This window comes from Colias eurytheme, chromosome 13 (assembly GCF_061535395.1).
Source record: "Colias eurytheme isolate Ceu_HAF_F1 chromosome 13, ilColEury1 Martin Lab GWU primary, whole genome shotgun sequence".
Classification (NCBI taxonomy): domain Eukaryota; kingdom Metazoa; phylum Arthropoda; class Insecta; order Lepidoptera; family Pieridae; genus Colias; species Colias eurytheme.
The window spans coordinates 11,182,317-11,207,876 of record NC_142992.1 but is presented as its reverse complement, the minus strand read 5'-3'; the positions used below and the strand labels follow the sequence as shown (position 1 = coordinate 11,207,876).

The window sequence follows — 25,560 nt, the reverse complement described above, 5'->3', positions numbered from 1 at the left end:
TATCGATACACATTGGAAAGGGGGACTCTTTGATAAAACCATAGATTTTGTAGGACAAATATTTTTTCGAATAATTTAGATAATTATATCTTGAGATTGAACAAAAAAAAAACATTCATATAGTAATTAATATTAGAGAACCATCAAATCAAAATATTTTATCCTTGTTTTCTCTGGTAGCTACCACAATCGAGAGTTTAATAGGGGAGCTATTAGAACTCGGTCAGGTCATATTTATAACGCGATTAGGGTTCTGTCAGTACACAATTAAGGCCACGTCAGTACACAATTAAGGCCCCGTCAGTACACAATTAAGACACAGTCAGTACACAGTTAAGGCACAGTCAGAACACAATTAAGGCACAGTCAGTACACAACTAAGGCACATTCAGTACACAGTTAAGGCACAGTCAGTATACAGTTAGAGCTCCGTCAGTACACAGTTAAGGCACAGTCAGTACACAATTAAGGCACAGTCAGTAAACAGTTAAGGCACAGTCAGTACACAATTAAGGCACAGTCAGTACACAATTAAGGCACAGTCAGTACACGATTGAGGCACAGTCAGTACACGATTGAGGCACAGTCAGTACACAGTCAAGACACAGTCAGTACGCAGTTAAGGCACAGTCACTTTACACTTAGGACTCCGTTACACAGTTAGGGCTCCGCTAGTACACAGTTAGAGCATCATCAGTACACAGTTAGGGTTTCTTCAGTACACAGTTAAAGCTCCGTCACACAGCTAGGGCTCCGTCACCCAGCTAGGGCTCCAGCAGCGCGTGCAGCCGCTGCAGCGCGGCGAGCAGTGCGCGCTGCGGGCGGTGCGGGGGCAGGTAGTGCTGCGGGGAGGCGGGGGGAGGGGGCACTCGCCACGAGACCACGTGCTCGCGACCTGTTGTACGGGACGCGCTCACTGTGAACAGCAGCCGCCGCTCCCAGGCCCCTTGTAATCCAGCTAACACCTAAACAATAACCAAACTATACACGGTGTCCCATTTTTGGTGTACTAAGCTCAAACGAGCTTATGAACTAAAAAATGTTGAAAATGTGCGTTTCTGAAACTATACTAAGCTACGTGTTTGTTACACACACATACCTACACACTCAGATATACGCAAAAATTTCGCACATGAAAATTACTAACACACAAAACAAAAATCAACCTTATTCAGTTGAAATAAAGTCGAATTTACAAGGATCCTTTGAAATGTCTGTATGTACACACAAACAAACACACACACACACACACACACACACACGCACACACGCACCTGCCGTCCCAGCGGCGTGTCCGGCAACAGCGAGTGTCGTGGGAACCCGACAGCGTAGTACGGAGCGCCCGGCGCCGGGTGCCCCGCGCCTTGCACGCCTGATTGGAAACTGTAATAAGTAAAGAATACCTTAAATACCAAATTTACACATACAGAAAGTAAAATATCTATTAAACTTCAATTAAAAATAAGCAGAGCAAGATTTAACTCATACTGGAAAGGGGCTACTGGGTAAAAATGTCACAAAAAGTGCATGATAAAAGCTATTTAATTTTGAGAAAATTTACAATGAAAATTATATCGGGGCGGACTACTAGTAAACTATATATTGAAAATCAAAACCCGCCAGAATTATATAACATGCTATCTATTCCTAACCAGAGTCTTATAACTATATCTGCGTGCCTATTTCGGCTAATGTGTTGATTTATAATGTAATTTTTGACAACTTTTGTACACAAATTATGCAAATAAAGATTTTTTTGAAGTGAAACTTCTTTATCGGGGTTGGAAAAAAATTTAGTGTAACATTTTTCCGTTACGCGCCATCTTTTTCTTATCCCTACCAGTTACCACGCGTGATTCGTCGTATTTCTATAAAGTTACATATAGTAAATTATTTTTTGAAAAATAAGGTCATAAAGAAGTTTCACTTCTTACGTGTGTACACTAGTACATGCAGCCATTTTTTTTATATATAATATGTAAACAACTCACTTATAAGTGACCACAATAGACCCCACATGCGCTGGGTGTCCGGGCAACGGTTCCGCCTGTCTGCGCCACGCCATAGACCCGCACGGCTGCTCCCCCCCACATTGTTCCACCCCACCCCCTCCCCCCCGGATGGGCTCCCCCCGTTGGGCACCACGCCCGTATTGGTGCCCGCAGACGAGACACTCGATGTAGGTTACACCCTGGAAAAACATTTGTTTAGTAGGTATCGTTTGACAGGTTATAAATGTACCTTTTTTGTAATTTTTTGGTACTCCAATCGTAAAAAAATGAAATTTACCGCTACAAAAAGCATATTTTATGTTAAGTAAATGGAAGATTTTGAGTGCAAAATTAAAGTAGTTAATATTTTCATAAGCTTAAACGTAATTATGTATTTAACTTGTCTAAAACATTTAATTGCTATTTAACCTATTTTATCAAAAACAAAAACAACACCCAAGCACACACCATGCATACAAGCTCCCCTCCACCCCACTCACCTCAGTATCCCTAATCTTCTGCAAATGTGCTTGCAGACACCTCAAATGTATGGCATGTCTACACTCTGCCAATGCCACGACCCCCGCGGGTTCTCCCCCCTCCCCCCGCGCCCCCCTCCCGGCCAGCTCCCCCCCGCACGCGGGACACCACCCCCCGGTGTCGTCGAGCCACGCGACGGGGAGCACGCTAGACCAGACCGCCCACTCGTCGGACGATATGCCGACGCAACGCGGCTTTTGGAGAGGTTCTGGTGGACGGATGGACAAAATTATCAAAAAATAAATATTTCAGAACAATTTTCACACACGACACGATCTTATCCCATACTAAGCTTTCGCTTGTGTTATGGAAACCAGATGGCTGATAAACACATCGCTTTCATTAAATTTGGTCTATAATGCGACGCAACCTTTAGATTTTGACGTCAAATATGACACAGTTAAAATCATCGATTGTAAAAAACGTAAGTACACAAAAAGTAAGATTTGATTTGCTATTCACATTTTATCGTAGTTTATTTCACATTTAAAAAAATATATAAAATATATTTTCTTACAACAAAAGAAAGTGTAGTGCTCTTACCTGTATTATTATTAGAACTGTCTTGTGCTAGTGTGAGTGTCGACTCGAAGACGTCATCACTCCCCATGCTGCAATTTAGCAGCTCGCCCACAGACGCTTGCTAAAAACAATGGAATCGATATTAATGGTGACGAATAATAAATAAATAATAATAATGCTGTTATTAATAATGACCATTATGCTAATGATGCTGCAGATAGTAATGATAATAAAAATCTTACTGGCTATCTGTCAGTCGATAATGATGATCAAGAGGAAAATAAACATATAGATGACATATTATTCGATGTAAAAAATGATAATAATGCTGTTGTTGATGACGATAATGCTCATGTTAACCCATTGACCACCGAGCGCCCCGATCGGGGCGCGACACAATAGATTATCTATTGTGTCTGTGATTCCGGGGACTGATGGACTAATGCATATAAATATGATTTTGTTGATGTATATCATATAATATGTAATAATGCACATAAAGATGATGATGCTACTGCGAAATCAGATAAAGGTGATGAAGCTAATGATGCATATGAACATGGTGATGCTGCTGCTGTTGCTACTATGTAATAATATAGATAAACATGATGCTGCTGCTGTTGCAGCTAATAATGTAGAGAAAGATGATGATGCTGCTGTTGCTAATAATGTAGATAAACATGTTGCTGCTGCTGTTGCAGCTAATAATATAGATAAACTTGATGATCCTGTTGATGCTGCTGTTAATAATTTAGATAAACATGATGCTGCTGATGATGCTGTTACAGACACAGACGATGATACAACTAATGCTGACTATAACAACACAGATATACACAAACCTGTCCGTCCTGCGTCTCGTGGCTGAGGTAAGTGGACACAGTGTCGACGCTGTGCCGGCGGCCGCAGCGCGACCCGCACTCGGTGTCCGTGTGCCGCCCGTCCGACCACGACCCGCACTAATGCTGACTATAACAACACAGATATACACCAACCTGTCCGTCCTGCGTCTCGTGGCTGAGGTAAGTGGACACAGTGTCGACGCTGTGCCGGCGGCCGCAGCGCGACCCGCACTCGGTGTCCGTGTGCCGCCCGTCCGACCACGACCCGCACTAATGCTGACTATAACAACACAGATATACACCAACCTGTCCGTCCTGCGTCTCGTGGCTGAGGTAAGTGGACACAGTGTCGACGCTGTGCCGGCGGCCGCAGCGCGACCCGCACTCGGTGTCCGTGTGCCGCCCGTCCGACCACGACCCGCACTAATGCTGACTATAACAACACAGATATACACCAACCTGTCCGTCCTGCGTCTCGTGGCTGAGGTAAGTGGACACAGTGTCGACGCTGTGCCGGCGGCCGCAGCGCGACCCGCACTCGGTGTCCGTGTGCCGCCCGTCCGACCACGACCCGCACTAATGCTGACTATAACAACACAGATATACACCAACCTGTCCGTCCTGCGTCTCGTGGCTGAGGTAAGTGGACACAGTGTCGACGCTGTGCCGGCGGCCGCAGCGCGACCCGCACTCGGTGTCCGTGTGCCGCCCGTCCGACCACGACCCGCACTAATGCTGACTATAACAACACAGATATACACCAACCTGTCCGTCCTGCGTCTCGTGGCTGAGGTAAGTGGACACAGTGTCGACGCTGTGCCGGCGGCCGCAGCGCGACCCGCACTCGGTGTCCGTGTGCCGCCCGTCCGACCACGACCCGCACTAATGCTGACTATAACAACACAGATATACACCAACCTGTCCGTCCTGCGTCTCGTGGCTGAGGTAAGTGGACACAGTGTCGACGCTGTGCCGGCGGCCGCAGCGCGACCCGCACTCGGTGTCCGTGTGCCGCCCGTCCGAACACCCGCCCTCGGACGAGTCCGCGCCGGACCGGTCTGCGGCTTTGTTGCCTGGATCGAGGACAGAAGGAACATGAACATGAACATGAACCTTATTACATTTTGCATGTTGTGAATACCTATAATTGTTTGTTACATTTAGGGCCGATTTTTCAATCCCGACATAAACAGTCTAATAACTACCCCTCGAATAGATTTATTCAATTATTTATCTAATTCACACTCATCATATCTCATATCATAACGGCTCGCCTATTTTTCAATCGAAATTTATTTGATGAATAACTATATCTGACCAAATATTTCCATATTGGCAGCTCTGCTCTCGGAGTGGCGAAACAATTAGTCAGGTTAGAGCGGGATAGAGTCAACTCTTGCAATTTGTCAACAACCGTCATTATGACTCACGTCAGGAGTGCATTTTAAGTTTGTCTTGTATTGCTCTTGTCTTCTATGATTGTTGATTGTTGTTTTGATTCGAGTAAAGAGTTTGGTTAAATTTGTGTTTCAATTTATATACATATTTTACGATGGAAACGACATACTTAAAGGCAGCGTTCGGCAAATTTTCAATCGCATGGTCATCAGTACTATCAAAAACATCAATTTCAATATGATTTTAATTGATAATAAATAATAATTATATAGAAAGAGGGTTTAATTGTTAATAATTCTATGCTCTATGTCATATGAATATGAGACTCTATGACATACGAAAATATCCCAAATTTGACGCGTCAGTTGTCAACTCAAACGATCTGGCCGTTGGAGCAGCAAATAGATTTATTCCTCAAATAACGTAGTGTTAGACGTAACTTTTGATTTAATATTTTTGTGGATGAATAGTTGTCAATATAGCTGTCACTACACTCTGTCACACAATACGCCAAAAAACAAAAATTTTAGATGCACTTACCCATGCCTTGAAGTTTAAGTGGCAATGGGCAGGTCACATTTCGCGCTACACTGACAAAAGGTGGACACTGCTTACTACCAGATGGAAGGGACCAGTATTGGGCAAAAGGAATGTTGGACGTCCATTCAAAAGGTGGTCTGATGATTTTATAGGGGTCGCGGGGAAAAATTGGATTTATAAGGGAAAAGACAGAAATCTTTGGAAGAAAATGGAGGAGGCCTTTACTCAAACGAGATCCATACCTCAACTAAATATACAATAAAACTAACACTTACTAACTAGCATAATAATAAATACCTACTAATAATACTAACACCATTTGAAATGTAAAAATTTGAGTTATGGAATAAAGAAGGCTTTATTATTATTATTATTATTATTATAGCTGTCACTGTCACCTGTCAGAACATGCTTAGCTGTCGAATACAATAAATTGCCTTTGACTCGTGGCGCAATCGTACGGATCGTGCCTAGGGGCTCGGACGTTGTTTATACGACGTTTGACCCAACTACCTTCACTTTGCTAATAGTCGTTGACTTGCTGCGATTTGTTAATCAATTAGGTAGCTGTGTAGAATCGCAGTACATTCTTATTACATATCGAACTAATATTTAAACCAGCCTCTCGCGTGTAATTTCTATTAGTAGTTATTCGATAGATAAGTCCTATTCGTCAATTGAAACAGTGAACATTTTATTAACTGAAGAATAAAGTCTATTAAGCTTATTGACCAAGGGCGTCGGTTAATATCCGACTTAATATCAGACTGATTGATTGATTGATTGATTGATTGATTGATTGATTGATTGATTGATATAATATTAATACTACGTATGGAGACGACACCGCCTACATCACATATGTTCCGCTCAACATAGGCCATGGCTTGTCTGAACTCAGTCGCTTTAGCGCGATGGTCGCGTTCATGTCTGTTTTGAATATTATTTAGTTAAGGGCCGATTTTTCAATGCCCAGATAAACAGCTAGATAGACTTTATTCTTCAGTTAACAAAATATTCAATTTTTCAATAGACGAATAGGACTTATCTATCGAATAACTACGTTATTTGAGGAATAAATCTATTTGCCGCTCCAACGGCCAGATAGCGCGCTATTCGACTGTTAGGCGTTTGAGTTGACAACTGACGCGTCAAATTTGGGATATTTTCGTATGTCATAGTGTCATATGACATAGAGCATAGAATTATTAACAATTAAACCTTCTTTCTATATAATTATTATCAATTAAAATCATATTGAAATTGATGTTTTTGATAGTACTGATGACCATGCGATTGAAAATTTGCCGAATGCTGCCTTTAAGTATGTCGTTTCCATCGTAAAATATGTATATAAATTGAAACACAAATTTAACCAAACTCTTTACTCGAATCAAAACAACAATCAACAATCATAGAAGACAAGTGCACTCCTGACGTGAGTCATAATGACGGTTGTTGACAAATTGCAAGATTTGACTCTATCCCGCTCTAACCTGACTAATTTAATATGTTTGTTTCGCCACTCCGAGAGCAGTGCTGCCAATATATTATATATTTGGTCAGATAGTTATTCATCAAATAAATCACGATTGAAAAATAGGCGAGCCGTAATGAGTTAGATAAATAATTGAATAAATCTATTCGAGGGGTAGTTATTAGACTGTTTATCTCGCGATTGAAAAATCGGCCCTTATTGTCATATCCTACAATAGTAATTTAAAAGCTAATAATTAGTAACAAAAATTATCTAAAATTTCACTCATTGTCACTGATCGAATGGGTTGCTTGGAAGAAAAAGCTTGTAGCAATAAAGCCGCCTTTTGACTAAATATGATGTCCTCCTATTAAGTAAAATTTGTATTTTCTGTTTGTGTGCAATAAAGCTTATAAATAAAATTTCTCACCAAAAATGTTCAAATTGTGCAGTATCTGTCTAGCCAAGCCCGGTTTCCTCTCCCTAGGGGATGCGCTCCTCGCCCCTCCCCTCACCTCCCGCGCGCCCCCGGCCGGCGCGGACTTGACCGATTTCGCAGACTGTACCGATTGTACGGACTGTACGGATTGTACGGACTGTACTGATTGTACGGATTGTACTGATTGTACCGAGTGTACGCTCGAGCCGGTGTGCTGCTGTGGTATGCGCGGTCGACGACCTGCGAAATAAACATTAATTATACAATTAATATAAATAAATAAATGACCTATTCGATTTCATTTAAAACTTTTTTTATATAGTTAATGTGTTTTATCTAACCCAAGTAACACTTAGACCTCATTCACACGAGAGCTTTTTTAACATCCGTTAAAAAAGCGTCCAAATAGAACAAATGCATTCCCAAGTATATGTTCACACGAGCGCGACGCTTTTTTATCGCGCAGTGTTCTATTTTCAACGCTCGGCGTTGGGCGTTAAATAAAATAGACCATAGGAAACTTCTTATTATTATTCAGACGAGCGCTAAAAAAGCGCCGGCGCAGCGTTCAGTATGCCGCACGCTCGCTCAGCGGTCGCACGTGTTTGTTGTGTTTGATGAATAACATCAGAAAATCGATACGATGTCGTGGATTGTTGATCCCGAATTATTAATTATAGAGGTGGAGTCTCGTCCGTTGCTATATTCAAAATCATTACCAGAATACTCGAATAAAATTATCAAGAATGATGCCTGGGATGACATCGCAAAAAAACTATCTGTGGACTGGGAAAGCCTAAAAAATGAGGAAAAAAATAGCCGATGTATGTATATTTATTTATTTTAATCAAATTGCTATCCATCACTACCCATATATATGAATATCCACGCGGATACAGTCGTGGGCTAGTAGTAGTAGGTAAATATATAATTATTTCTCTTTAGTCACTATTCTGTCTATTGATAACTTGGTATTGCCATGGAATAGAACCTTGTGGCGATGTAAAATATTTAGCGAAATAATCTCGTATTTCCAAACCTGTGTGGTTACTTCTTAGACCTGTCGGTTGTAGGCCTTGCATTGTACTGTCAAATAAAGTATCATCAAATTGAAATCCATCTTTAACTCTTACAAAATTGTGTAGGACACAGCATGCTTTAACAACCGATATTGTTCGATCGGGCTGAAGATCTATAGCTCTTGTTAAAATCCTCCACTTGTTTGATAGAATACCAAAACTGCATTCAATCATTCTTCGTGCTCGTGTTAGTCGATAATTATAAACACGTTGTTGCACGGTCAGGTTGCGGTTCGGATATGGTCGTAAAACATGTCCAGATAGGGCAAACGCTTCATCGCCAATTAATACAAATGGCATACGTTTCCCATTCAGATCATAAGGTAGAGTTTTCGGTTCTGGTAAATCAATTTGGCCTGATTGTAATTGCCTGTTAAATGATGTATTTTTAAATACGTTTGAATCAGTGGAACCCCCATATGCTCCTACTTCAATGCAAGTAAAACAATAGTTTGCATCACAAATTGCCATTAAAATTATGGAAAAGTAATTTTTATAATTATAGTAAAGTGAGCCACTTTGATCGGGTTTTGTTATTTCAATATGTTTGCCATCGACAGCTCCGATCACATTGGGAAAATTAGTGCGTTGATAAAATTCTTCTGATATTTTTTTAAAGTCGTCCTTTGTTTTTTCTGGCATATAAATAGGCATTAAACAATTCCATATTGCGTCACAAACTTGTTTAATAATGTAATGTATGGTAGACACTCCAAGCAGAAATTGATAGTGTAAATCATGAAAACTGTTGCCTGATGCTAGAAATCTGTAACAAATGAAATTTGATGGCACATTAATGGCACATTCTTTTTTAGGCAAAGACATACAAGCAAAGTGGAAACACTTAAGGGACAACTTCCGGCGTGAGTATCAAGCCCAAAAGGATGTTACATCAGGACAAGGTGCAAAAAAAAGAAAAAAATACCGATACTACGACCAATTACTTTTCTTAGTTCCACATGTCAAAGATTCCAACAGTTCTGGAAACTGCAGCACTCCAACTAATGTACCAGAGCAAAATACTGAAAGCCAGTCAACACTGAACATTGAAAATTCACCTGCTGCTGGATCTTCGACTGCCACTCCTGATCCTCCAAAGAAGAAAAAGAAAATTACATCATCCTTTGAGGATAAAATCCTGAAAGCCATAAAGTCTGATACGGACGAGGACAAAACATTCTGTTTGTCACTGGTCCAATCCCTTAAAAAGATGGACGATGACACCAAAATGTTGGCAAAAATAGAAATTTTGAACGTAATTCGTACTTTTTCAAATAGGTCGAATAATATCATCATCAATCAATCTAATATACCAAATATTGAACCATATTTTAATCACCCAAATTCAAATTTTACGCTTCTACCAATACCCACCTATACTCAAACCATACAACAGCTGCACTCACAACCAACATCCACTCAGGCTCGTAATGAATATCAACAGCACTTACAGTCAGGAACCACATTCATTTGCACTCAGATGCCACAACAGCAATACTCACAGCCAACATTCTCTCAAGCCCGTAATATGCATCAGCAGCACTCAAAGATACACCGAACATCGTCCTTGCATCAATCTTCCTCAATTAATCCTATAAAACCATCAAAAGTAAATAAGATTTTAGAGAATCGTCAATACCGCCCTTCAACTGATTCAACTGCACAAAGTACTCCTTCTCCCCTAACCCCTTCTCCATCAAACATTGACCCGATAATTAATATAAGTTCACCAGATTCAGATTTTTATTGATTAAAATCACACTAATTCAAACACTAATTTTAAGATCCCATGCAACTTTGTCATTAAGAAAGTCATTAACTTTGTAATAACCGCGACTCAGTGAGTTTTATTAATTTTAGTAAATATATTTTAACTGATATAAATATTAATAAAGATGTTTGTTTTTAATTAGATAATAAAAGGTATTTTTTAAATTAATTATTATTGTTTAACTTGTTATGTACTGTGTATACACGCCTTAACTATTAGAGGATGCATGGGGCCACCCAAGAAGGACTTGCACCTGTTAGCAATTGCGACATCGCGCACACCTGCGATTCCAGAGAGTGTTGCGGCAATCATCGCCACCGCGACGCTGTAGCTGCTCCGCCGTGGACGACGAGCACTCTTTGTTCCAACATTGAACGGGAGGGACATAGTTTAAGTTAGGAATAATTTATAATGTAATTTTTTTACAATAAATTATTAATAAGTAAATTTCGGTTTTTTTAGTTACACTTACCTCAGACTTACCTCAACTTACCTCAGAGTAAAGTGAGTTTTCACGCGTTATTGTTATTAATTTTAGTAAATATATTTTAACTGATATAAATATTAATAAAGATGTTTGTTTTTAATTAGATAATAAAAGGTATTTTTTAAATTAATTATTATTGTTTAACTTACCTCAGAGTAACAGCCAGTCGTTGTACAGGTGGTATCGCCAAACGCATGTTGGTATCTTGAAGTTTTATTTGAGGCCCCACTATTTCCAACAATTCGTCAAAAGTTGTTATAGACATTCGAAAATAATTAAAAAAATTTCCGGGGTATTGCCTTAACTCTTCGTACAGTGTCACAAACTGCCCTTTTAAGTATCTCTGTTCATTCAGAGGATGTACCCAGAATGCCTTTTGTTTTCTTTTTCGTCTTTTAATAACACAAATCGCTAGCGCCATTAATTTAGCAGAAACCATTTCCACGTCTTACTGAAGCCAGAGACGAGACATGAGTGATTTTAAAGCGTTAGCACAGAATACATAATAGTAGCTAAACGCTACAGAACGGACACTCTCCGCCTCCCGCCAAAATTAAACTTACCTCACCCCCGCGCGATCAGACATAAAATGGGCCATATTTTTCTGCAAGGACGATACGCAACGAAGATTGACAACATTAATCAAATTGACTTAAGGCTGCAGTCTAGCAAAATTGCGTTTTCAACAAGTTATTTGACAATTTTTTCCCGGCTAATGAAATGATAAACTGAATTTTTTTTTCTTGTTTATCAATTAGTGTTATATACGCAATGCGCGTGAATTTTTTCACATTTATAAAGTTACTTTATGTTACCTTAATCAGGCCTTCAAGATAAGTCTCTTTCCCCCAAAGACATTTCGAGCTAAGTTTGTGCACTCACTACGTTGCAACCGATTACAATTTACACAATCTGATCAGCGCATTATTATCCTTATATAGTCGTTATTAAAAACTGCTGAATACAATTGCCGAAAAACTTATGATTTTCTTAATTAGAACGTTATAAATTCATTAAATTTCCCATTTTTTGCCTTACAAAATCTATTGATAAATACTGCTAAAAGTTATTTTTTCCATTAATTTATTCGAGTTGGTTGAAGACCATTGAGTATTAATCCTTTAAAATTTTTTTTTTTTGAATTTTGATAATTCTTTAAATATTAAAAAAATATTTAAAATCATTAGGAAAAATCCTAGCGAATTTCTTTAGTCGCGCTCCTTGGGCCGGAGCGTTCTGACGTGTGCTCTACGCTCGATTTTCCTTCATACCGAAGTGAAAGTTGCTCTACTTCATTAAATTTAATATTTTTGTTAATTGATTATTTTTATCTTAGTTTTGTGCAAATATTCGTATTTTTAAACATTTGATTTCGATATGGAAAATAAACGAAAAAAATACGCGTGTAACTACTAGAAAAAAAATTATCTTCGAACATAAAGTTAATGAAACCAAATAGATTGCAAAGGTGATTGGCAACAATTTCTTTATTTTACGGGGTGTCAGTAAAGGGATGTATATTTCTTTAAAACTAAAGTAAGCTCATAAATTTTCTTATAATATAATTTTTTTGAAGTTCCAAAAATGTTTATTTTTCGTTTGAGAAATACGAAATATAATATAAACTTGTATTGAGAACTTGAACTTCCCAAGTTCATCCGGGGAAATCCCCATACGGGGAAAATGATTTGTTTACTCCAAAATTGATCCGAGGTGTTTTAATTTTTTCTTCTAGTCATTTTCAACGTAGCGGCATTTTGTTTGATTATTAATTTTGTAACTTAAATACAGGATGTTGGTTTTATATTCTGATCTTACAGACGCGCTGACAAATTTAGTCCGCCATTTCTAGTTTAGTCTACCAACTAGTCTACCGAATGGATTTTCACCACATCATCAAAACTCAGATGTAATGGAAGATCACAATAACATAGAAAATTCAGTGGGTGTTGAGAACTAAACAATCAGAAGTAACAGAGACGCGAAGAATAAAAAAAGAGGACGAAAACGATAATTCGTTGATGCTTTCCCTTTTCGACGTATTGTTAGGGTACATCACCAATCTGCAAAAAACAAAACTGATGATTCCCAATTGCTGATTAAAAATGAAAAACAAATAATCGACAACAGTGGTGAAAATTTGCTGATCACAATGAAACATCCTTCAGTGGTAGCAGATTTACTCATTTAAAATGTATCGGTGAACAGCGTAAAGGAGAGGAGGACAGGAAAACATTATGAATGTGGATGGTGGATTGTATACAGGGTGTAATCGATAAGTATGTGCAGGCGATTATGACGTTATTATTGCAGGTATCAAAAAACTTAAAACTGATATCGAAATAACTTTACCTAATGAGCAAAATGACAATAATAACTTTTTAAAAGTATAACGAGAAATATCTAAAAAAATTACTTTATACACTCCCATATCAAAAAGGGAAAATGGGACTAGTAGAAGTTAAATGTCTAATTCCGGCAAAAGACATGAATGCGGAAGATGCGGTTAAAAAAAATTTATTATTTGAAATACAATGCAAAAAATAACACTTTTGTCATAGATAAGAATCATGACTATTTTTTCCAAATTCAGGGACAACTAAACGTTGCAGAAGCAGATGTCTGCTTTTTGGTGTTTGGACTGGAGTGAATCATTCGTTAAAAATAGAATATATAAAAGAGTATGTAACGTTTAGGCAAAATAAAATGATGGACCATTATCAAGATTTTACATAAATTGCCTACTGTCAGAATTGATTGATTCGAGACTTCAGCATTCGATGTCCATCAAGGACCCATCCTATATCATTCAAGCGATTGAAAAAAAAGAGATAAATCCAGTGCAACCGATAAAGCATCAGAATGCTAGCAAAAGATTTATTAGGTTTATCAATATAAATCTATATATTATACATAATATAATAAATAATAAAGACGCGACGACTGACATCCGCGCGGACGGAGTCGCGGGCGGAAGCTAGTCAGAAATAAATATCTTTTGTTTTCATTTAACACAAACATTACATTTTTTTATTATATACAAAATTTGTTTATCCGTTTTATTAGTTAAACTGAACAACTTTCACTAAGAAACTTAGGTCGAAAAAAATGTATAGAGTTCTGCATTTTGTATGGAAAGCTTATTTTTTTTATATTTCGTCCAAATTTCTTTGTAAAAGTTGATCAGTTATATAAACATGAAGTTGAAGATATCAATAGAAAGTATTCGCAAATTTTGTGTAGGTACTGATAAAAAAAAATCACCCGGTGTAATTTTCACGAAAATTGTTTCAAATTGTCATTTTTGGTACTTATTACGAATATTAAATTATGCATACGAATGATTTAATTTTTAAAAATTAAGTGGAGCAACTTTCCCTTAGTACATTTGTATTATTTACATATAGGATGACAGGATGCATTTGTTTGCACTACTAGACCAAGCCCTTAAAGTAATTTTATTATTTTGGATTTGTGATTATCGTTTTTCGTAGAAAATGGTTAGATATTGTGCTGTTTACGGATGTATTTCATCAGAAAAACGCGAATTTTTTTTTACGCTAGTCACAAATGTGCCAACCATAAAGCGTTAACACACACATTTGCAGTCTCTACAGTGTGACTGTCAAAACGATCATTTTGTATGGAGTGTCCGGGGTGTGGCGTTAGTATGAACAACCACAGAGAGAACGTTTAAAAAGCGCCAACGCCGGGTTTTAACGCAACGCTTTTTTAACTCTCGTGTGAATGAGGTCTTAATCCCTACTATAACATTATAAATGCGAAAGTAACTCTGTCTGTCTGTCTGCTACGCTTTCCCGTTTAAACCTCTCAACCGATTTTGATGAAATTTGGCACAGACAATCTTTAGACCCTGAGAAAGAACATAGGCTACCTTTTATCAAAACACCACGCGGGCGAAGCCGCAGGCGGAAGCTAGTTTCTTATATGTACAATTTTATTAAAGACTTAAATAAATGTAAAATGAAATGAAGCTCTTTCCCTACTTCATTGCATTTTGAATAACATTGTCTTTTACATTTATTAATTTTAAAGTATTTAATCTGTGGTGACAGCTCTGCTCGTTATGGTTCATTCCTTAAAATTTATACTCTCTGGTTTTTTAAAAGTGATTAAGCAACGTGGTTTATTTTATAAAGAAATATTTAAGAGCAAACATTATTTGAAGCAATAGCTTTTAATGTTGTTTCTCTTGTTACAGGTTAGTAATTAAGTATAACTTGTATTAAATGTTTAATTGTAAAATAATTGTGTTTTGTGAAAATAAAAATAAATCTCTTGTTACAGAGCAACAACTTTGGTTTTTTGTTTCTATAATTCACCATTACAAAACAACATTAACAAAGCTAATATTTAAACAATGGAGAAATTAAAATTCGAATTTACCGTAAAACAAAGCGAGGATCCAAAAACAAATGTAATATGCATAACCTCAATTATGGACGCTGATAACCACACTTTCCTCATTCCGGAACAATTTCAACCGGTGAGACTACACGACGTGGTAATAAAAACCCAACATTTTCAAAAATTAAAAGCCACGCTGCAAAGAAGGCACGAAAAAAGACACGTATGGATTGCACTAACACCCGAGTTACATGATGCTTATATAGACGAAGATGGAAACATGCAATTTAAAGGGTATTTTCTGGAAGAAAAAGCACAACAGCAGGTATTTACGAATGAACCTTCAACAGAAGTTCTTACAAGAATTTTGGAAAATTTCTCGGAATTGAAGAAAGATTCTAAACAGTTTAATTTGAAATCAATATCTGAAAAGTTTGTAATAGAAAAATTCACAAAAAGAACATCAAGTGTAACACAGTGGATGGACATCTTTGAAGCTGAGTGTACTCGTATAGGCATCGATGAAGATATTCAGAAGATTCAAGTGTTTAGGTTATTTTTGGACGACTCATGTCAAGATTGGTATAATTCTATGCTTATAAAATATACAATAAGTTCAAAATGGTATATTTGGAAAAAAAACTTTTGTGAAACTTATGCGACCAAGGGCTGGACACCAATAAGGTATGCTTTTTTGTTTAAATATAGGCAGGGCTCATTGTTAGAATATGCTCTAAAGAAGGAAAGACTTTTATTAGAGATAAACAAATTAATAGATAAACCTACTTTAATTGATTTAATTGTAATTGGGTTACCTAATTTTATTGCTGATAAAATTGATAGAAATCAATTGAAAGAGACTGAGGATTTGTTTAATAGTATTCGGGGCTTAGAACATTTAATAAATAAGAAAATTTTAGATAAAAAGGGAGTCGACCCGAAAAAAATTAAAGAAGAAAATTTAAAAGACCGACCTTGTCGGATCTGTGAGAAAGAAAAGAAAGCTACTCGTTATCATTCTGAATCGGTATGTTGGTACAAAAATAAAGACGGTGATCGCTCAAAAAAAGAACTTATTAGAAGTGTTAACAATTCTGAATTAGAATTAAGTCTAAATGAAATAGATCCAAAAAACTGTTAATTCCACCATTAATCAAAATTAAGTTAATAATAAATGATTCTGTGGAAACATTAGGGGTTTATGATTCAGGTTCAAATGTAAGTTTAATTAATTCAAGATTATTAGCAAAAAAAAATAACCCCAACAACCACAGCAGTTGTCAGGCAAATTTAAGGACGATTAATGGTGTAAAAAAGTCAACAGGAATAGTAACATTAAAAATTAAAATATTTGAAATGGAAAAAAATATACCTGTTTTTGTCATAGATGAACAAAATTTTGAATATGATTTTTTGATTGGATTGGATTGCATTAAATCTTTTCAACTGATTCAAAATGAAAACTTAGAGATTACACAAAAATCAATTGACAAGATAAGTCAAATAAACAAGAATGTTTCTGACCCAACAGGGGATAAGATTCAAAACAAACAATATTTCATGGATGTAAACAAGGATAGGGAAGTAACAAATAATTTTTTTATGAATGATAAATATAAAGTAAACTTTAATGAACACATAGAAGTCAAAAACTTTAATATCTCAGTGAATCACTTGAACATTCAGCAACGGTCAGAAATAGATGATTTAATTAGCAAATATAAAACACTATTTGCAAAAGATAAATATGATGTAGGTTCAGTGCAGGGCTATGAAGCACATATAGATTTACTAGTCGACACATATTGTAGCAAGAGGCCATATAGGTGCAATTTTGAGGATAAAAAAGAAATAGAAAAACAAGTTTCAAAATTGTTAGAGAAAAACCTAATTGAAGAATCTTATAGTCCTTTTGCGGCCCCTGTAACATTAGCCTACAAAAAAGAAGAAGGCCGAAAGTCTAGATTATGCATAGATTTCAGGGATCTCAATAAAATAGTGGTTCCTCAGTCTCAACCATTTCCGCTTATAGAGGATTTAATGGTTAAAACAAGAAATTGTAAATTTTTCTCTACATTAGATATAAATTCTGCATTCTGGTCTATTCCTTTAAAAGTGGAAGACAGGAAAAAAACAGCGTTTGTTACTCAGGAAAATCACTTTCAATGGACCTGTCTACCATTTGGTTTAAAAACTTCTCCTGCAATTTTCCAAAGAATACTAACTAGCATTATTAGAAAACATCAACTATCCAATTTTACAGTAAATTTTATTGATGACATTTTAGTTTTTTCACAGACATTCGCTGAACACATTAAACATTTATCATTATTATTAGAAGCTATTTCAAAGGAGGGCTTTAGATTAAAATTCTCTAAATGTACTTTTGCTCAGGATTCTGTGAAGTATCTAGGTCACATAATAAGAAATAACACAGTTTCTCCACTCAAGGACAATTTAATAGCTATAAAAGATTTTCCGATTCCAAAAACGAAGAAAAACATTCGACAGTTTTTAGGAAAAATAAATTTCTATGGTAAATATATACCAAATATATCTATCATGCTAGATCCAATCCATAATTTATTAAGGAAAGATCAAAAATTTTATTGGACAGAAAAATGTCAAGAAACTTTTGATACCATAAAAAAATTGCTTTGCATGAAACCTATTTTAGAAATATTTGATCCAAATTTACCCATACATATTTATACAGATGCAAGCATACAAGGTATAGGGGCTATTTTGAAACAACTCCAAGAAAATGGAGAAGAAAAGCCATGCGCCTATTTTTCGAGAAAATTAAATGAAAGTCAAAAACGGAAAAAAGCTATTTATCTTGAATGTTTAGCGATTAAAGAAGCCGTAAAATACTGGCAACATTGGCTCATAGGAAAAAAATTTAAAGTGTTTACAGATCATAAACCGTTAGAAAAAATGAATATAAAGGCAAGAACGGATGAAGAACTTGGAGATCTTACATATTACTTATCACAATTTAACTTTGAAATTATATACTCACCGGGAAAGAATAATTTAGAAGCAGACAGTTTAAACAGAAACCCTGTATTAGAACCACATATAAATCAGGATGAAATTTTGAAAACAGTAAATTTTATTAATATAGAAGACATCAAGAATGATCAAGAGAACAATGAAAGTATAAGACTATATAAAAATAAACTTATATTAAAAGACAAAATATATTTAAAAAAAATAGGAAAAAAAGAGAAAATTATACTCACCGAAGAATTTAGTAAAAAATTAATAAAAAACATACACCATACATATTGTCATATAGGAAGAACACAAACAGAAAATAAAATCAAACCATATTATACAGCGAAAAATTTAATACATAATATTAAACAAATATGTGATAATTGTGAAATATGCATAAAAAATAAATCCAGAACTAAATTTAAATATGGACTAATGTCTCATCTGGGTCCCGCTTCGTATCCCTTTGAAATAGTCTCAATAGATACCATTGGTGGATTTGGGGGCTCTCGCTCTACTAAGACCTATTTACATCTTTTAATTGACCATTTCACTAGGTATGCTTACATATTGACATCAAAAACTCAAAGCGGAAATGATTTTATAAAACTTGTAAAAAAAATTACTCCTGAAAATAAAATTGGGATGATCCTATCAGATCAATACCCAGGAATAAATTCTAAAGAGTTCAAAAATTTCTTAAAACAAGAAAACATACCTATTGTCTTTACCGCAGTAAATGCACCGTTTTCAAATGGAATAAATGAACGCTTAAACCAAACGTTAGTGAACAGGATAAGGTGTAAAATAAATGAAAAGAACGATAAAGTAGCATGGACAACTATTGCCCATGAATGTACCCGGAAATATAATGAAACTGAACACACTGTGACCGGATTTTCACCAATATATTTAATGGAAGGAAGAGTTATTAATATGTTACCTGACGAATTGAGAGAACATAAAACACAAAATGATTTATTACAAGATAGGAAGATCGCTTTGGAGAGAACTATCAAATCACATAATTATAATAAGCAACAATTCGACAAAAATAGAAAAAATATTCAATTGAAAGCAGGAGACTTTGTCTATGTGGAAAATGGCAATCGGTTAAACAGGAAAAAACTTGACGAATTAAAGATTGGACCTTATAAAATTTTGGAAAAATTATCTAACTCTATTTATAAAGTAAATACGGGTTACAAAAAATTTGAATCTAACTTGTTTCACATTACCAAGCTTATACCACTGTCTAAATAGCATTATCATTCTATTAAATAACTACATAATATGTCATTCTATTATTTAGCTGTATAACATTTTAGGGGGGGAGATGTAAAATGAAATGAAGCTCTTTCCCTACTTCATTGCATTTTGAATAACATTGTCTTTTACATTTATTAATTTTAAAGTATTTAATCTGTGGTGACAGCTCTGCTCGTTATGGTTCATTCCTTAAAATTTATACTCTCTGGTTTTTTAAAAGTGATTAAGCAACGTGGTTTATTTTATAAAGAAATATTTAAGAGCAAACATTATTTGAAGCAATAGCTTTTAATGTTGTTTCTCTTGTTACAGGTTAGTAATTAAGTATAACTTGTATTAAATGTTTAATTGTAAAATAATTGTGTTTTGTGAAAATAAAAATAAATCTCTTGTTACAGAGCAACAACTTTGGTTTTTTGTTTCTATAATTCACCATTACAAAACAACATTAACAAAGCTAATATTTAAACAATGGAGAAATTAAAATTCGAATTTACCGTAAAACAAAGCGAGGATCCAAAAACAAATGTAATATGCATAACCTCAATTATGGACGCTGATAACCACACTTTCCTCATTCCGGAACAATTTCAACCGGTGAGACTACACGACGTGGTAATAAAAACCCAACATTTTCAAAAATTAAAAGCCACGCTGCAAAGAAGGCACGAAAAAAGACACGTATGGATTGCACTAACACCCGAGTTACATGATGCTTATATAGACGAAGATGGAAACATGCAATTTAAAGGGTATTTTCTGGAAGAAAAAGCACAACAGCAGGTATTTACGAATGAACCTTCAACAGAAGTTCTTACAAGAATTTTGGAAAATTTCTCGGAATTGAAGAAAGATTCTAAACAGTTTAATTTGAAATCAATATCTGAAAAGTTTGTAATAGAAAAATTCACAAAAAGAACATCAAGTGTAACACAGTGGATGGACATCTTTGAAGCTGAGTGTACTCGTATAGGCATCGATGAAGATATTCAGAAGATTCAAGTGTTTAGGTTATTTTTGGACGACTCATGTCAAGATTGGTATAATTCTATGCTTATAAAATATACAATAAGTTCAAAATGGTATATTTGGAAAAAAAACTTTTGTGAAACTTATGCGACCAAGGGCTGGACACCAATAAGGTATGCTTTTTTGTTTAAATATAGGCAGGGCTCATTGTTAGAATATGCTCTAAAGAAGGAAAGACTTTTATTAGAGATAAACAAATTAATAGATAAACCTACTTTAATTGATTTAATTGTAATTGGGTTACCTAATTTTATTGCTGATAAAATTGATAGAAATCAATTGAAAGAGACTGAGGATTTGTTTAATAGTATTCGGGGCTTAGAACATTTAATAAATAAGAAAATTTTAGATAAAAAGGGAGTCGACCCGAAAAAAATTAAAGAAGAAAATTTAAAAGACCGACCTTGTCGGATCTGTGAGAAAGAAAAGAAAGCTACTCGTTATCATTCTGAATCGGTATGTTGGTACAAAAATAAAGACGGTGATCGCTCAAAAAAAGAACTTATTAGAAGTGTTAACAATTCTGAATTAGAATTAAGTCTAAATGAAATAGATCCAAAAAACTGTTAATTCCACCATTAATCAAAATTAAGTTAATAATAAATGATTCTGTGGAAACATTAGGGGTTTATGATTCAGGTTCAAATGTAAGTTTAATTAATTCAAGATTATTAGCAAAAAAAAATAACCCCAACAACCACAGCAGTTGTCAGGCAAATTTAAGGACGATTAATGGTGTAAAAAAGTCAACAGGAATAGTAACATTAAAAATTAAAATATTTGAAATGGAAAAAAATATACCTGTTTTTGTCATAGATGAACAAAATTTTGAATATGATTTTTTGATTGGATTGGATTGCATTAAATCTTTTCAACTGATTCAAAATGAAAACTTAGAGATTACACAAAAATCAATTGACAAGATAAGTCAAATAAACAAGAATGTTTCTGACTCAACAGGGGATAAGATTCAAAACAAACAATATTTCATGGATGTAAACAAGGATAGGGAAGTAACAAATAATTTTTTTATGAATGATAAATATAAAGTAAACTTTAATGAACACATAGAAGTCAAAAACTTTAATATCTCAGTGAATCACTTGAACATTCAGCAACGGTCAGAAATAGATGATTTAATTAGCAAATATAAAACACTATTTGCAAAAGATAAATATGATGTAGGTTCAGTGCAGGGCTATGAAGCACATATAGATTTACTAGTCGACACATATTGTAGCAAGAGGCCATATAGGTGCAATTTTGAGGATAAAAAAGAAATAGAAAAACAAGTTTCAAAATTGTTAGAGAAAAACCTAATTGAAGAATCTTATAGTCCTTTTGCGGCCCCTGTAACATTAGCCTACAAAAAAGAAGAAGGCCGAAAGTCTAGATTATGCATAGATTTCAGGGATCTCAATAAAATAGTGGTTCCTCAGTCTCAACCATTTCCGCTTATAGAGGATTTAATGGTTAAAACAAGAAATTGTAAATTTTTCTCTACATTAGATATAAATTCTGCATTCTGGTCTATTCCTTTAAAAGTGGAAGACAGGAAAAAAACAGCGTTTGTTACTCAGGAAAATCACTTTCAATGGACCTGTCTACCATTTGGTTTAAAAACTTCTCCTGCAATTTTCCAAAGAATACTAACTAGCATTATTAGAAAACATCAACTATCCAATTTTACAGTAAATTTTATTGATGACATTTTAGTTTTTTCACAGACATTCGCTGAACACATTAAACATTTATCATTATTATTAGAAGCTATTTCAAAGGAGGGCTTTAGATTAAAATTCTCTAAATGTACTTTTGCTCAGGATTCTGTGAAGTATCTAGGTCACATAATAAGAAATAACACAGTTTCTCCACTCAAGGACAATTTAATAGCTATAAAAGATTTTCCGATTCCAAAAACGAAGAAAAACATTCGACAGTTTTTAGGAAAAATAAATTTCTATGGTAAATATATACCAAATATATCTATCATGCTAGATCCAATCCATAATTTATTAAGGAAAGATCAAAAATTTTATTGGACAGAAAAATGTCAAGAAACTTTTGATACCATAAAAAAATTGCTTTGCATGAAACCTATTTTAGAAATATTTGATCCAAATTTACCCATACATATTTATACAGATGCAAGCATACAAGGTATAGGGGCTATTTTGAAACAACTCCAAGAAAATGGAGAAGAAAAGCCATGCGCCTATTTTTCGAGAAAATTAAATGAAAGTCAAAAACGGAAAAAAGCTATTTATCTTGAATGTTTAGCGATTAAAGAAGCCGTAAAATACTGGCAACATTGGCTCATAGGAAAAAAATTTAAAGTGTTTACAGATCATAAACCGTTAGAAAAAATGAATATAAAGGCAAGAACGGATGAAGAACTTGGAGATCTTACATATTACTTATCACAATTTAACTTTGAAATTATATACTCACCGGGAAAGAATAATTTAGAAGCAGACAGTTTAAACAGAAACCCTGTATTAGAACCACATATAAATCAGGATGAAATTTTGAAAACAGTAAATTTTATTAATATAGAAGACATCAAGAATGATCAAGAGAACAATGAAAGTATAAGACTATATAAAAATAAACTTATATTAAAAGACAAAATATATTTAAAAAAAATAGGAAAAAAAGAGAAAATTATACTCACCGAAGAATTTAGTAAAAAATTAATAAAAAACATACACCATACATATTGTCATATAGGAAGAACACAAACAGAAAATAAAATCAAACCATATTATACAGCGAAAAATTTAATACATAATATTAAACAAATATGTGATAATTGTGAAATATGCATAAAAAATAAATCCAGAACTAAATTTAAATATGGACTAATGTCTCATCTGGGTCCCGCTTCGTATCCCTTTGAAATAGTCTCAATAGATACCATTGGTGGATTTGGGGGCTCTCGCTCTACTAAGACCTATTTACATCTTTTAATTGACCATTTCACTAGGTATGCTTACATATTGACATCAAAAACTCAAAGCGGAAATGATTTTATAAAACTTGTAAAAAAAATTACTCCTGAAAATAAAATTGGGATGATCCTATCAGATCAATACCCAGGAATAAATTCTAAAGAGTTCAAAAATTTCTTAAAACAAGAAAACATACCTATTGTCTTTACCGCAGTAAATGCACCGTTTTCAAATGGAATAAATGAACGCTTAAACCAAACGTTAGTGAACAGGATAAGGTGTAAAATAAATGAAAAGAACGATAAAGTAGCATGGACAACTATTGCCCATGAATGTACCCGGAAATATAATGAAACTGAACACACTGTGACCGGATTTTCACCAATATATTTAATGGAAGGAAGAGTTATTAATATGTTACCTGACGAATTGAGAGAACATAAAACACAAAATGATTTATTACAAGATAGGAAGATCGCTTTGGAGAGAACTATCAAATCACATAATTATAATAAGCAACAATTCGACAAAAATAGAAAAAATATTCAATTGAAAGCAGGAGACTTTGTCTATGTGGAAAATGGCAATCGGTTAAACAGGAAAAAACTTGACGAATTAAAGATTGGACCTTATAAAATTTTGGAAAAATTATCTAACTCTATTTATAAAGTAAATACGGGTTACAAAAAATTTGAATCTAACTTGTTTCACATTACCAAGCTTATACCACTGTCTAAATAGCATTATCATTCTATTAAATAACTACATAATATGTCATTCTATTATTTAGCTGTATAACATTTTAGGGGGGGAGATGTAAAATGAAATGAAGCTCTTTCCCTACTTCATTGCATTTTGAATAACATTGTCTTTTACATTTATTAATTTTAAAGTATTTAATCTGTGGTGACAGCTCTGCTCGTTATGGTTCATTCCTTAAAATTTATACTCTCTGGTTTTTTAAAAGTGATTAAGCAACGTGGTTTATTTTATAAAGAAATATTTAAGAGCAAACATTATTTGAAGCAATAGCTTTTAATGTTGTTTCTCTTGTTACAGGTTAGTAATTAAGTATAACTTGTATTAAATGTTTAATTGTAAAATAATTGTGTTTTGTGAAAATAAAAATAAATCTCTTGTTACAGAGCAACAACTTTGGTTTTTTGTTTCTATAATTCACCATTACATAAATAACAATAAGATCAACAGCTGTACGCAAAAGACGCGCCGAAACGGATATCTTATAAGACTGAACAAACCTTTATCCCAATTTTTAACCGACTTCAAAAGGTTATCAATTCGGCCGGTATTTTTTCGTGATTTTTTACAACTCACCATCAACGACCGGCCGATCTGGCAACACCGGCGGCACGGGCGGGGACCTGGTCAGCGGGTAGGGGGGGTGGGCGGCGCGTCTCAGCAGTCTCAGCGCTGAGCCCGCTGCACTGTGCCGCTGCGCTGTCATGTTGCACAGCGACGCTGACCAGCCTTCGAATGTGACAGCGTCGATCCCGCGGTCCCACGCTTCTTCTAGGTGGCATTGGATCTGGGAAAAATCATTGTTTTTTCATATACTATATTTTTAACCAGTTACATCCGAGTTATTTATGAAAAAAATAGTATATACAGGGTGTCCAGTGGCAGATTTCAATGTTTGAGGGCTTGTAAAAAAAGAAGTATTATTTCTAAACAAAATATTTTTATTAAAGTCAAAAGAAGACGAGTGCGGATTTTATCTCCTGAAAATTACATTTTCCAAATGCCGCCCTTCTACTCTCACACACTCCTCCATCTATTCCGCATGTTGAGAAAAACTTGTTTGCAAAGGGAACTGGGAATTCTGTTTATTTCAGCCCG

General features: G+C 35.0%; 4 protein-coding genes across 4 annotated transcripts in view; 3 read left to right on the top strand and 1 right to left on the bottom strand.

The window, feature by feature from the left end:
- Window positions 1-207: 207 nt before the first annotated feature.
- Window positions 208-25,560, bottom strand: part of dx (deltex E3 ubiquitin ligase) — a 30,250-nt gene continuing 4,897 nt past the window's right edge. Inside the window, exons 4-11 of the mRNA XM_090108639.1 lie at window positions 25,039-25,249; window positions 7,741-7,989; window positions 4,814-4,968; window positions 3,075-3,174; window positions 2,492-2,739; window positions 1,992-2,191; window positions 1,275-1,383; window positions 208-965 (exon numbers count right to left, since the gene is read on the bottom strand). Of these exons, the coding sequence (XP_089964765.1) occupies window positions 765-965; window positions 1,275-1,383; window positions 1,992-2,191; window positions 2,492-2,739; window positions 3,075-3,174; window positions 4,814-4,968; window positions 7,741-7,989; window positions 25,039-25,249 (1,473 nt within the window). The 3' untranslated portion in view covers window positions 208-764. The remainder of the gene's footprint in view (window positions 966-1,274; window positions 1,384-1,991; window positions 2,192-2,491; window positions 2,740-3,074; window positions 3,175-4,813; window positions 4,969-7,740; window positions 7,990-25,038; window positions 25,250-25,560) is intronic.
- LOC149903695 (uncharacterized) lies at window positions 8,197-10,778 on the top strand. The gene is made up of 2 exons (XM_090108636.1): window positions 8,197-8,573; window positions 9,644-10,778. The coding sequence occupies exons 1-2, from the start codon at window positions 8,393-8,395 to the stop codon at window positions 10,576-10,578; spliced, it is 1,116 nt and encodes a 371-aa protein (XP_089964762.1). The 5' UTR covers window positions 8,197-8,392; the 3' UTR covers window positions 10,579-10,778.
- LOC149903694 (uncharacterized) lies at window positions 15,071-16,970 on the top strand. Its single transcript, XM_090108635.1, has 2 exons — window positions 15,071-15,308; window positions 15,395-16,970. The coding sequence occupies exon 2, from the start codon at window positions 15,468-15,470 to the stop codon at window positions 16,593-16,595; it is 1,128 nt and encodes a 375-aa protein (XP_089964761.1). The 5' UTR covers window positions 15,071-15,308; window positions 15,395-15,467; the 3' UTR covers window positions 16,596-16,970.
- LOC149903693 (uncharacterized) lies at window positions 19,594-23,540 on the top strand. The gene is made up of 2 exons (XM_090108634.1): window positions 19,594-20,035; window positions 20,122-23,540. Exon 2 carries the CDS (start codon window positions 20,195-20,197, stop codon window positions 21,320-21,322), a length of 1,128 nt encoding a protein of 375 aa, XP_089964760.1. The 5' UTR covers window positions 19,594-20,035; window positions 20,122-20,194; the 3' UTR covers window positions 21,323-23,540.